Below are 14,735 nucleotides of genomic sequence, written 5' to 3' on the forward strand. Positions count from 1 at the left end.
AAAAAAACTGTATTTATACTTTTCATATTTTATACTCCATCTGGTCCAGTGACGTCAACATATGAAACCTACTCTCACTGAATAAATGTCAGTGTATGACTACAAGGATTTTTTCCACTAAGAAACATGTAAGAAATGTGACTTTAAAGAGTTTGCTTTGTAGTAAAAGTTCATATTAGTACTATTAAAATAGAATAAATCTACCAAAATACTACTGAAAGGAAATATTTTAAAAATAATTTAATTTAGCTGTGGTAATGAACAAAAATGGTTGCCTGAATGGTATTAATGTAAAGAACTTTAATTTCTATCAAGTATTAGCAGACATGCACATGCCTTGACACTCAATTTGAGCAATTTAATAGGAGCTATTATCAGTTAAGAAACACAACAAATCAACATTTTTGTAACAATACAGGCAACAACAGATGTTAGTACCATTGCAAAGAAGGCAAAGGTGTTTTATGATAGTAGTATTGATAGACAGAAATCCTCCACACTTAAAAAAATTCCTTCCAGGCAGCCTATCCAATGGCTAGTGCCTAGATCCCTATTTTCCCCTCCTGCTGGAATCTGGACATGCAAGTCTATGAAGGTCACATCTACACTTCATCTGCTGGTACAATCCCATGTCATCATTCTCTTCCTACCTAATGCAGACCAGCACATACTGGATCCCTTGAGTAACTGGGATTAGATGTGCAGCCAGCTGAGTAACTATCCCAGAAATTCTATTATCTCCTGTGCAGAGACCCACACTATCAGATCATGCAGCCTTCCAAGCAGTTATTATGGACTGCCTGGTCCCTTTGGTATGTGCTTCCAGCTGTCTCAGAGACATACATGGAACTGGCCCAGTCTTTTGAATGCTTTGGTAACTGATGCTAAAGCCCCTGCTCGCTGCCTAGGTTCAGCTCAGTATCTGCTGGCAGCCAAATGTACACAGAAAGAAAATCCCCTCACTCAAGAAAATAGCTAGAAATTAGATTTAGTAAGACAGGGCAGCTGGCACTTAGGAGACCCAGGGTGTCACCAAATAACTGCACAGACCAGGGACTAGTCTCTTATCCCTCAATTTTCCCTGTGCTTCTTCCTCCCCGGACCACCTACATCCCTGCCTTTGGTTCCTTCCATATATATCCACTATTGTTATGTAGAAGAGATGACTGAGAGGGGATTTAATGAATACTTATCAACAAGTATGTGAACTTTCAGTGTGTTTGGGTTAGTTTACATTATTAAAAAATCAGTGCAGTGAGTTAAATAGAAAGCTGAGGAAATGAATAAAAACAGACTAACTAGAAGACCAGGTTAAGTCCCCTGAAGACTCAGATTTGGCAGAGGTAGCCTTTGCCTCCACAGCTGTGTCTGTGCAATCCTGGCTGTGGTAGAACAGCCTGACAGAACCAGGAAAGATCAGCCTGTGATGTATGGACACAAGAGCAGGAGTGCATACCTATTGCAAGTGCAGCTACACAGACTGAAAACTAGCCCAAATAATTGCATTCCTGGAGTAAAGAGAACACATCCTAGCAGAGGGAGGTTATTTTATTTTAAAGTCATGATGTGTAAGTGGTGTGTAGGGGTGAGTGGGCATTTCTAGAGGTTCCACAGGAAAATAATAAAAAATCCTTAGCTTTTTTGAAAATACAGATCTCAGTGTCATATATTCTCATAGGGCAGAAGAGCACTATCCTCCCCTATCTTGAAGGCTTTTTGAATAGTAAAGAATTGTATAACAGAATAGTAAAAAAAAAATTACAGTTTCAGTAACCATACATGCTAAGAGTTAAAAGGAGTACAGGAGGGGATAGTCTATGGTCTATATGCAGGAAGAAAAGTTATCTCAGGACACAGTTGTATTAGATTTCACTTAAAAGGCAGTTCTAAAGAAGGCTGCCTAGTGTGTGAGAAAAAGGAATATCATTTCCACTTTGAGAACAACTGGAAAAGAGACAGGGTAGCTGTGAGCTGTTTAGTTATGTTTCCTTGCAGTTGCTAATCACTGGTTAGCAACTGACTGCTCATTTTGTCAATTAAACTGTCAATTGACACTACTGCATTTCTAGAGCAACACTGACTTTTTTTTGCCACATTAATAATTATGCAAAAGTTGTGAATTAAATAGTTCAATCTTCTTCTTGAATAAAATAATGGTGTATTTGCTACTGGAAAGCTGAGGGATGTAGTTATTTATAAACAAAACGTTCATATTTGCTTTTGGATGTAACATCATTAAAACAATGTTCTATGTAGGAGATGACTTTCTTTCCTTACAAGTAAAATATTCTCAACACCACTTGAATAAACTGAGAGAAGTAACTCCAGCTTTTGCACTGAGGATCAATTTATCTTAGGTAGCTAGTTAAGAACAAATGGCTTCATCCCTGACAGATCTCATTTGGTGGATCACCATTATAACAGATATTCAAGCATCATACTAGAATCCTCAAAACATTAATGGTCAGCTTTAGTCATTATTCAAACCAGGAAAATAAACAGTAAAGAAAAAATAGATTCTGCTCAGAAGTAGACAGCTGGATGTTCAGAGAGTATTTTGATGTAATTTATAAATTCATCAGCAACTAAATTAATATCAAAACTGTAAAATAACCGTTGCTTACAAAGTTTATCAGCAAATGCCATTTACTTCAATAAATTCCAGAACTGATGTAGTAACACATTTATTGATCACTTTACCAACTAAAAATACAATTTTATACAGTCAGTCAACAGCAGTAACGTACTTTATGAGAAGCTATGCTTTAACAAAATGGTGTTTAAAATATGGATTTCACTATAACCTGTCAAGCCAAGCTTTTACAGTGCTAATTAAAACAACTGCTGCACTTGAACTTTTCCCCTAAAACATCAACAATAATGTTGCAGACAAAGTAGCTTTTCCATCATTAATGTGGGTTTAGAATTTAACAAGACAACTTCAAAAGGTTTAAAACATCCATAACATTGTCATTACTTTAACATTCACACAGATAAAGTGATACATTTAATACTTTCTAGCATTAATAAACAGTGTAAAAATATATTGCATATATATATATATATATAAATTTGTTTCCTTTTCCTGAAAAAACCTAGTACAAACTAGTAGTATATGATTCCCCCCTTCAAGTTTCTTTTACTTATTTTAAAGATTGAAGAGTAGTAGTTTTAAGTTAACAGAAACAAAGACACGGAAATAGAGAATCACTGTTGTGCTCCCCCATAACCTCTTGTCATGGATACTAAGCTTATTAACCCCTTGGTAATGGTGGTTCTACTTTTGCTAACACCAGCTAGAATTTTGGAACTGGCTGCAGTGGGGATAAGATTTTGTCCAGTGTGCTTTGCACTGGACGGTGCCTGGCCCCCTTCATCAAGTGGTTAAAAATCTTTGCTTAGGACATGTTTATCTACTATATTAAGATTTAGAAATGCTATGCTCAAGTTGATCTTTTGCACTAATGAAAAGAAGATTCAGTGTTAAATTAGTGAGAAAAAGTAAACTTGTAAGGTTACATGATCATGTAAAAATTTTTACCGTGTTGAAAATTTCACAGTGAACACAGTAGGCTAGTACAGCTGCATGTTAATGTTTGCAATGCCTGCAATTAGAAATATTGCAGGTAATTATTAGCACACAGCAGCTTCCTGGTTGATGAAAGACAAATGAAAACAAGAACAAACACTAGTAAGCTTCACTGAAGGTTTTTATCATAGTGTACAGTGTTCCAAGGAAGACTATGTCAAGACCTATCTCCACATCCCAACTGCTTAATGATTAAATTTTACTTAGTGCTCTAGGTAATCAAAGACAAAACAGTTTTGCCTCCACCCTTCATGATCAGGTCCTGACAGCATGCACATCCAGATTTGTGCAAATGAAGAATCAAAGCATCTAAATCAAATTAGAAATGGATGTTGGAACAGCATGGACTGATAAACAAGCTAGCAAAGGAATAAAGCATAATGCGGATAAATAAATGGTTCATGACTGAAAAGAAAAATCATTCAAAAATTATACTTCTGTATAAATATATATTTCTCCTCTAATATTTAAATCTGTGAAACATAACACCTTGCTAAGAATAAATTTCAATATACTTATCCAACATTGACCATTTCTCTGCTTTAAAGAATGTAAAGACAAATTACTTCGTATTATAAGCATTGTACAAAAAAATTTCCCTGCTGCAAGAATTTGCCAAAGCTGATATATTCTGAACCCAGCACAAAGATTAAAAACAAACACACTTTTTGGCACCCTATAACTTGTTTTTGCCTATAATCTTACCTTTTCATACACTACAGTGCTAACAAAAGTAGTTTGCCAACACAGTTTTATACAGGACATCAGTTTGTAGGTCAACTAACTTTACACAAAGCCTTTGTAAAGATCTAATACATATTTAGCTTGAATATTACAGACATACACAGCATTTCAGTTGCATTAATATAATCCTATTTAACAGAGCCCAGGCTGCATTATTTCACATTATTTAATTATTTTGTTTAAAAATAGCATTTGAACAAATGCAAGCATATAGAAACTCATCTGATGTAAACTGGAACTTCAAATAATTCACCACTGTGGGGACTCAGACTGCCATATTTTTTCCTTATTTTGTTGTTCATGTCTAAATGTAGCTCCTGATAAAAATGCAAAAATGGATGAACTGAGTGTAGTTTTAGGCCACATTTTTAATTTGGTTGAGTCTAACTTCACTCACGTTTCTGATGTTTTCTGAAAAATGTGCAAAGCAGTAAAAAATCTTGCATAAAGATAACTGGAGGTAAGAGCAAATTATCAGAGACCCTTCTAAATGTTTACATCAAAACTCACTTTGTACAGTGCCATAAGCTTTACAGTAACTCACAAAAAAAGAGATGCTGTATAACTGTATTTGAAAATTATTACATTGGCTATTTAGCTGCAATGGAACATGATACTAGCTTATCACTTTTCCAAATTATGTTAGTCAGTTGGGCATTTCAATGTCAATTTCTAAATGCAAGGTTTAAAGAGGAAAAAAAGTCTCTTCTGTAGTTTTGCCCTCATGTATATCCATGTCCTCAAGTAGTGCTCTGTGTGCATGCACGTGCGCATGTGCATGAATATCAAAGATAACTTCTTTTTTAAAAAAATTGTTTCAGACCACCAGAACTGCAAATGTCTGTCAGGAATGCTCTGCCAAGGGGCTGGATTTTCCCCCCTTCTATTTATCATCAGACTAACTCTTGCCAAAGTCTACCTTGAGTGAATGATCAATTAGGTTGAACGAAATAAGCCAATTCAAATGTTTTCTGACAACAAAGTCAAGAGTTGTATCTTAAACTTGTTTTCAAATCCACCTTCTCCATAGGGTTTTTGAAGCAATATACCAAGGTTAATATACTAAAAAACATGAAAAAAGTAACAAATATATTAACAGATATTTCTCTCTGCAAAAATAAAATATTTTGCCAATTAAGACATGGAGGTTCTATCTGCAGTATTTTTTTACTTCCAGAAGAATTATTCTTAGCTGGGACATCATTCAAAGCATTAGTTTTGAGTTTAGTGAGCAAGCATAAATGCAACTACAGGCTTATTAGCAGTTCTAGGATTCTAAAGACTTAAAAAGAACAACCCTGACCATCATTTCCAGCTTATATTAAGTAAGCCAAATGGGCAATTGGGGGCTGCACAAAATGAGCAATTGAATATTAAATGATATTTTATAGGCAAACACTCCAAATATAGGAGGTACACATGCATTAACTTGAGGTACTGCAGACTTTAGGAATCTCACACAAGTTTAAGAGCTGTCATTATGCTTCTGGTATTTACTTGTATAAAGGTCCAAACAAGAATTGAGTCCCTAGGCAGTGTATGACACTCCTGTTTCCTGTTCCCATCTCACTATACCACAGCTTTACACTTACTAATGGATGAACAACCGTGTGTTTATAGTGAGTGTCAACTTGCTTCACAAAGCTGGGGCAAAGGAAAATATAGGGCCCATGCAGAGCATAGCTTTAAATGGTTTCTTGAGAGCACTCAGAGGAAAGATTGCTTTCACCCTAACTCTCCTACTTCCTCTCCATGGAGAAACTCCTCTTGTTACACTAAGTCTATGTTAGAATTGCTGAAGAGTGATTTCTGTCAGAACAGGGCAGACAGGTAAAACCATAAAAGCCTCCACAGATCTTTACCTTCATGCTATGAAGGGAGAAAGACAACGTCCCCAGCCAGCCAAGCTGAACTGCATCGGCTGCAGGACTAGAGCTTGGCCCTAGTAAAATTTAAGTTTTTCATCAACATTTATACAGTTTAATTACTTAAGCTGGATCCAAAGACCATGTGTACACACACACAAACCTACACAAGCCTTGTGCATTACATTACTTACTACCAACTAAGTGACAAGCCAAAAATGCAATATTCACACTACAAACAACATACACAAAGGTGTAGTTATTTTGGCACACACGCAAGGCTGACAGCCAGTTAAGAGGACACACACCAGTGCAACGTTACATCTGCTCTATCAGGAAGGTAAAAGGTTTGCTCTTGACCAGTGCAAACAGAGAATTCTTATTCACAGATGACAGGCACGTGCCCTCAGAATACATGCATCCCTGAAGGCAGGGTTATGTTTTGACTATCATACATGCAGGCACAAAGAATTAAAATTCATTTCATAACTATGAAAAGCCTTAAGAAAAAAACCTATCAATTACAACTTTAAAGTTTTGGTTTTGGAGGAATATACATGAGGATTTTCTCTACAGATGGTTACAGATGGCTGGAATACCTATCACTTGCAAGTCAAACCCATAATAGTCATTTGTCTTTTTGTTCTGCCTAATTCCAACTACCATAAAAATATTAATTGAGCCAATAGAGGGAAAATACAGATGAATGAAATGGTAATTTGGGAACAAAGCTTTGTATAATGCTAAGCAATTGTCAGACTTTTTAATTTGTCAGAATTTTAAATTTAGGTAAGGTCACTAAAATACATACTTCAATTCAAAATATCTTTGAAAGACAATCACTGTGCTGATGAAAAACACAAGCTGTGACAAGTGAGTAGTTTTGAAATCTCTTTCCCTTCCCTAGATGAACAGGAGGTAAGATGAATTATAGGTTTAAAAAAATAGGGGCTAAATTTTGGCTATAGTATAATATTTAACATTTTCCTTGGGATTCTAACTATTTAATTTCAATTAATTACAACTTTTCATATAGGACTCATGAAATTGTGTGGGTTTTTTAATGTCTGCTTCTCAGTAATGCTATTGTGATAGCTTTGATAACCACAAAGAGCAGGACAAACATTTTTGGTTTTGGTATTTCCATACTGTTGGTTGCAAAACTCCCAGTGAAACTCAACTAAAGCTCATGCAGTAACTAAATGGAATTAGTAAGCAAGTACAATAAGAAATTCCCTTTTTACTGCTGCATATTTTACTTAAAAATGATGTTAATTTTTAGAAAACTATTTGTAATGACTATTCATTTGCCTCAGGAAGGATTTTCATTTCTTGTCCTCGGTCTTGTAAAGGTTTTGATGGTCAAATTAAGCTTCAGTAGATACACAGGTAAGGATTGTGTACTGCCACAGTACTTAATTAAATTTGTGTTTGTTTTTTAAGGCAGTTGTTTCTAAAAGCTATCTGAACTTTCTGATCACATTTCTTTTGGTAGCATCTACTATAGTAATGAAAGCAAAGATAACTAGGAACAACAGGATTTTATAGATGCCACGTAAGACAGTGCTACATAGTGGAAGATGCTGAAAATCAAGCTGGAAATTTAGATGGAATGAATTGAGATGCCCCCTAAAAAAGAGAGGACAGTAAACCTTATCAGGTCCCCGTGTCCTTACTTCAGACATGACATTTAGCTACAGTCTGCAGCATGGTGCATCAGAAGACAATATGCTCTACAACACTCTAAGGGCTGAAAATGGGGCACCTCCTCAGCTATCCTTTCCTGTCATCCTTGAGGTATAAGCTGTACTTACTGTCCTGAGAGTTGAGGGCATAGCAGATGAGTAAAAAAAGGTACTTTGCCTCATTCCCAAGCAGGCCTGGAATTTAAGAGCTAATAATCAAGCAAGTACTTAGGCTTTTAATTTCCTACCAATATTAGTGGAATAGTAAGAGCTTAGGTAGGTAGTGAACCCCTAATACACAGCTGCATAAGATGCTTTTATTCATAGCCACTATCTTTCACACCAAGCATAGTAAAAGAGAAAAGCCTTTACTAAGTAGTATCTTCCCAGCAACAACTTTCCTTTGTAACTGTCACATCAAAATTACTCCTTTTCATGTATCACTTTGAGGTTTAAAACTATCAGACTGGAGAAACAAAGAAAAAAAGAAGTGTGTTTCTCAAAATAAAATACTGCTATCTGAACCATCTTCTCAGGTTCTGATCCCAAGCTTACTATGCCATTGAAAGAATTTCAAAGTTTCCATCAGGTGCAAATAAAGTGCTTTGGTTCATGGCAGGGATTTTATACTGCACAAGCAAAGTAAACTCTGGCAGAACCTCACCTCATTCCATTAGCCTCTTGTAACTCCATTTCTAGACATGTCAGCTTGGATCTGTCCACACTCTCCATTCCCTTCTACCTTAGGAGTGAGCTGATCTCTCTCACTTTGAACTAACAACTTAAAACCTAATTATATCTTAAAATCCTCCTAACCAATCACTCCTCCTGTATGAAAACATACATACCAAATACCCTGTATTTGGGTATAGAAAAAGCCTGTCCTTTGTGTACCTAAAAGCAAAGTGTCACCCAGTGTGCCAGACAAGGCAGATAGCTAGCAACAAACAAACTCCCAGGTCAACAGTGTGCTCCTGGACTCTGCAGTAGGCTGGACTTCATCCCTTAGTGAGGCTGAGTCCAGGACTTTTCACTTATCACTGAGTTATTAGTCAAGTCTTAAAGTCAAAAGGATAATTAGGAACACTGATTTTGGCTGTATCTCAGCTAAAAGATTCGTCAAGGGTTGCAGGCTCAGACTTTTTATTCATTAAAAAAATAGGACTACTCTGGGGCCATCTTCAGGTGCACAGTCACCACTGATGAAAAAGGTTCTTTACATTTAGACAGTTTAATACCATGCCAGAATGATTTAGCCACTGTTGGTATCAAGTATCCTATTTTCTGCTTTGGTGTGTGATAGGTGCCTGGGTGCAAAATAGGAGTGGATAATCTTTTACTCTTCAAGAACTCTGGGTAACTCTTGGAAAGGGTTCACAAAGCTGAACATTTTGCATCCTGAGCATCTTGACATACATCTAAAATCTTCCCAGGTAACCAAAGTCATCTGTGGGAGAATCCATTTAAATCTACAAGAGCGTGTGCCGTGTTTTGGCAAACTTTTCTCCCACTCACAAACAAACATCAAAATAAATTATAAACAAACAAAAGGATGACCAAATCCAGAAGGAAGCCCTTGCCTTTTGTTTGCTACTGTTGTTTTTATTTTAGGCTGATGTATGGGCTCAAAGGGTCACTGAGGATGAAGTTACAAGACAGGCTACCACACAATGTCAGCAGAACAAAACATGAACAGTTAAAGGGCTGAAAACCAGTGTTCCCTTTCCATACATTGGCCAAATACAGACTGTTCACCTGCATGGCACATGACAGCACACACTGCTCACCTACGTTTATGTACTCTGAGTTGGATACTGATATGGGTGGGGAGAGAGCAACACATCTATTAACTTTTATTCAGACCTGGACATGAAAATCAATGCACAAGCTCATTTTGAAAGAAAACAAGGCAGAACTGCAAAGAGCTGGTTTTGAATATTGAACATCCTATCTTTCCTAACTTCAGAGAATCAGAGTAATACATCAAGGTACTTGTCCAGCTCTTGCAGAAAATCAGAATGGCCTTTTCTCTCCTTTTCAACCAATATTTTAAAAAAGAAGTAATTTTTATTCCAATTAATTTCTTTTGGCATTCTGGACTCCAGCTAGGTCACACTCAGCTGCCTGTACCTTAAACCTGTGAGACTGGTTCTCCTGGTAACACTGGAGAGCCATTCCCAGCAATACTGTCCCAAGTAGAGCAGCAAGAGCAAACGGAGAATCAAACCGCTTGGCTTCAAATGAATCTATCCTAAAATGTAGTCCCAGTTATAGTGGTTTGGGGTTTTTTTTGTGGGTAAATTCCATCTAATTACATCTATACTAATTATAAATGTCCTTACTCCAAGGGGCCATAAGCTTTCCTTGCATGTTAGAGCTTGAAGGGACTATATGACAACATGTGCAAAATAACGTTCATTTAATAGCAATCTGATTGGCAGTGTTTAGTCATAAACAATATTTTAAAGCACTATTAGCTTAATGCCCCCTTCACTTCTAATGTGAGGCAGTGCAAACTTGAAGAGAGACTGTGAAAATCCTCAACTAGACTTTCTTAGTAATGTTTTGCTCCTCACCTCTCAGGTTAGTACAATAGCTCCACCCAAATCCAGCCAGTCAGAACCATGCTACAGTACACACAAGAACAAGCACAAACCATAGACAGGAGGAAAGTAAGGGCTGGTATTGTCCAACTTTTTCTGTTGACATAAAATACTTCAGAGCCTATATTGTCCTAGAATAGCTTTTTTTTTCAGTTTTTCTATGGGTGACATATGACAATGACAGGCTAGAACCTACTATATTACTACCACTTACTTCCCAATAGTGTATTGTTTAATGTTTTAAGAAAAGTGCTAGATCCCATATAAGACATTAAAAAAAAACCCCTAAAACAGTAGTCAAATGAAACTGCACAAGTAATGGGATATTCTTCAGAAAGACTGCTACAGAAGATCCTCTTTTCAAGAGGTTCTCTTTGACATCATCAGGGCAACTGAACATCTAGGAATGTTTGAGATATTTTGCTTGAATTGATGAAGTGTGGTATAACTGCTCTTGACTTTGGCTTTGTTGTTTGTTGGTTTGGGTTTTTTTTTCCTAAAGCTCAGCAAAATGATGTACTTTTCATACCTACATATTTATTTATTTTTGCCAATATATGCATGAGGAATGTAATGAAGTGGCATTGTGCTGCAAGTAGCTCAGCAGATGTTGAAATCAGTTCCAGTTCCTGAAGACAACTTCTTGACAACATAGTCTCAACATTCACAATAACCGAAACATGTGGGATTCATAACATCATCCTTACAAATATATACTCTATCCCCCTCTGTGTTGTAAACCCTCAGCCTTACTTGTTTCCTTGTACTTTATGATCATATGTGCCTGCATGCTTATAACCAGATACATATCCTGAGTTATCCACCAGATCTTCTCGGCCAGCTCTGCCTTTTCCTTTCCCACTGGCATCGAACCGCTCTTTGTGAGAACCCGTGAATTTCGAAGTATCTGTAAGGCGTGAAACGGTTGGAGATGCAACAGTTTTCTATTGGAAGAAAAAAAAGAAACAAAACAAAAAGACACATCAGAAATCAGCTATTCTTAATACTTAATATTCTTAATACTTTTATATGCTACCAAAATTTAAATCTTTGCTATTCGTTCACAGTAACAGGATGCAAAAGATGTTTGTTTCTTGCCATTACATATAATGACAATAATAATATAGCAGACAATTAAACAGCACAAATTATGTCAAAACCTTTTGGAAGAGACTCCCAGTATGAGATACTTTTGATTAAGAATGAAGTTCTAAACACTAAAGATACAAATAGTCTTGACTTCACATTTTGAACCATATTCAAAATCCATTATGTCAACATGAAAGCATAAAAGCCTGACTCCACCAATATAGAAGAAGCATTCTAATACAACTAGAATTCATTGCTTCAAAAGACAATTTCATTTTAAACTCTAGGATTCATGAGAGAAATAACAAACTGGAAGGACTGAAAGTTATTTCTAATGTTAGCAAATCAGCAGTCTATGAAATGGCACTGAGCAAAGACTTTCCTTCCACTGAGTCATATCAGGCTCCTCAAAAATCAGTTTTGTTGTCATTGAGACAAAAAAAAATTACTATAGAAATAGAAAAAAAAATATTTCATGTAACAATATAGAAGCATGATAACCTGTGTGCTCAGACTCGGAAATTCTTAAATTTATATTTTAAAATCAGGGCAAGAAAAAACACACAAGACATTTGAGCAAAAATGAACGACGAGTGCTAAAATCTGGGCATCTTTTTTATGTACACCACTTGTCACTATCAGAAAGAAAATCTCCACTGGAGCATTGCTAAATGACCTTTAGGGACTTCTGTCTTGCAGTCTTAAGAGTACTATTTGCAGAAGTAGTTATTTTTCTACACTGAAAAAGTAGGTATCATGAAATGCTAAGGGAAGAAGTATTGGTCTAATATATACAGTTTACTTGATCACAATGACCTGGTAGCACCTTATAACCAGGAAAATGCCAAATGCAAGACAAGGGCTATATATTCAATATGTAGTTAATTAAACTTAAAACATATTTGCTTTCCTTGTATTTAAAAACCACTACTTTACAGAAAATCAGTTTACCTACATGTGCATACACTCTGCATGTGCATATACATGTGCATACTGTCACATCCACAGAGGAGTCTCAGAAACTCTAGCTGACTGCCTTTTCCTTTACCAAATTCATTCTCAGGACAGACTGCTATTCTGAGAATTTGTAATGGTAAACTTAATCACTATTTGAAAAAGAAAAGACTACAGCTTCTGTTCCTCTGTTTCAAAGGTGTGGCATGAAATGTATGAAATTTTCCTTCAATAAACAAAATACAATAAAAACATGAGAATTTTTGTACAGTAATACATTTAATATACTAATACATAGTATAGTAATACATTAGTAGCATATAGTAATACATTTAGTAACATACTTACTAAAACTTGTGTAAGTGGATGGAAATGTGCACATAGTAACATGCAAGAAGAAACAGTAAAAGGAGGATTAATAGAATGGCTCATGTAAAGAATGAAGGATGTTCCCAGGAAACTATTTCCAGTGGTAAACATGAGAAATGTGGTATTTCTATCAAGACACCTGCATTCTGATAAGACCACAACACACATTACTTATAAGGTGCATCTCTGCAACAAGATGACAGCAGTGTGCCGCAAAAGCCCTTCCTTTTCCTAACAATCTGTAGGGAAAACAGTAACATGTTTCAAACCAACAAAAAAACTGCCGATGGGCAACAGATTGGAAGGTTAAAAATGTGATCTTTTTGTCCCAAAAAACAATCAGAACCCAAAGCCCCAACAGAAGGAACAGCACAAATTCAGAGCAAGAACAACGGTGATCCCACAACCCATGTTGGTCTTTCAGACCAAGATGGATCAGAAGGCTTCCCGCATCATATTTAATGCTCATGTGAAATGAACATTAAAGGCAGCAGCTGCAAGACAAACATTCTTTTTTCCTCCATATTGTTTTTTACTAAGAACTGCAGCCTTTTCCCAAGTTGCATGTCAAGTCGCTGATGTGCCACTTCCCACAGGTGACAGACTATTCAACAACTGAAATACTGTTGATTTGCTGTTGGCAAAATTTCCATGAAATGGGAGGCTTGCCTTTTTTCCAACAATACAAAATCCAAGCAATGTTAATTCCTTGTATGTTAAGCTCTCAGTCCCTGAACTGATACATCTCTATAAAAGATCAGAGATGAGTTGTTACTACAAGGCCCTGCAGAATGCCTAATTTCTCTGTTTTCTTCTTCTTCTCCATCATTCTTATGACAAACGTGTATATACTAAAAAGAAAATACTTCTTTATTTCTAAGGTTGTGTGAACATTTTTAAGGCTGCGCTAAGATGCTTTCATTCAAAAATGTCTTTGTAAATACAGAGTAGAATATACAACAACTTCATAGCTATCCTGGGCTCTTCAACCAGAAGCAGGTAGTGGTACTATACATCACAGAATCACAGAAGAGTCCTGTGACTGAGCACTACTGAAAAAAGCCTTGCTCCATCATCTTGGTACCCTCCCTTCAGGTATTTATATACATGGATTCACTCTTGAGTCTTCTCCAGGTTACAAAGTCCCAGCTCCCTCAGCCTTTCCTCATAGGAGAGATGCTCCAGTCCCCCCATCATCTTTATGGTCTTTTTCTGGACTCTCTGCAGTGGCTTATCAGTTTTCTCCTGGGGAGCCTAGAGCTGAATGCAGGACTTCAGATGAGACTTCACCAGTGCTGAGCAGAGGGGAAGGAACACCCTGTCTGCTTGGCAATACTTCTAATGCAGCTGAGACACCAGTAACATTCCATACAGCAAGAAGAGCTCCCTGGTTCCTGTTCAGCTTGGTGTCCATGAGCACTCCCAGAACCATTTCAACCAATCTCCTTTCCATCTTCATGGCCTCCTGAACATACTGGTGTGTAGGGCTCTTCCTCACCAGCTGCACAACTTTGCAGTGCTTGTTGAGCTTGCTGAAGGTCCTGCCAGCCCAGATCTCCATCCTGTCAGGCCCCTCTGAATGGCAATCATCCCATCTATCAACCACTCCTCCCAGCTCTGTCATCAGCAAACTCAGTGAGAGTATACCATGCCCTATCATGAAGATGGTTAATGAAGATCTTAAACAGGACTCAGCTCAGAATGGACCCCTCTGCATACAGAAAACCACTGTTTTCCAGCCTCCAACTACACTTTGCACTGTTCATCACCACCTCAGGGCCCAGCCACTCAGCCTGCTTTCAATCCACTTCAGTGTCTGCCAATCCAGCCTCTACAG

At 37.0% G+C, this 14,735-nt stretch overlaps 1 protein-coding gene across 1 annotated transcript in view; it reads right to left on the reverse strand.

Moving 5' to 3' along the window:
- Positions 1 to 2,661: 2,661 nt before the first annotated feature.
- Positions 2,662 to 14,735, reverse strand: part of TPPP (tubulin polymerization promoting protein) — a 61,732-nt gene continuing 49,658 nt past the window's right edge. Inside the window, exon 4 of the mRNA XM_079301306.1 lies at positions 2,662 to 11,430. Within this exon, the coding sequence (XP_079157432.1) occupies positions 11,236 to 11,430 (195 nt within the window). The 3' untranslated portion in view covers positions 2,662 to 11,235. The remainder of the gene's footprint in view (positions 11,431 to 14,735) is intronic.

This window comes from Erithacus rubecula, assembly GCF_903797595.1.
Source record: "Erithacus rubecula genome assembly, chromosome: 3".
Classification (NCBI taxonomy): Eukaryota; Metazoa; Chordata; class Aves; order Passeriformes; family Muscicapidae; genus Erithacus; species Erithacus rubecula.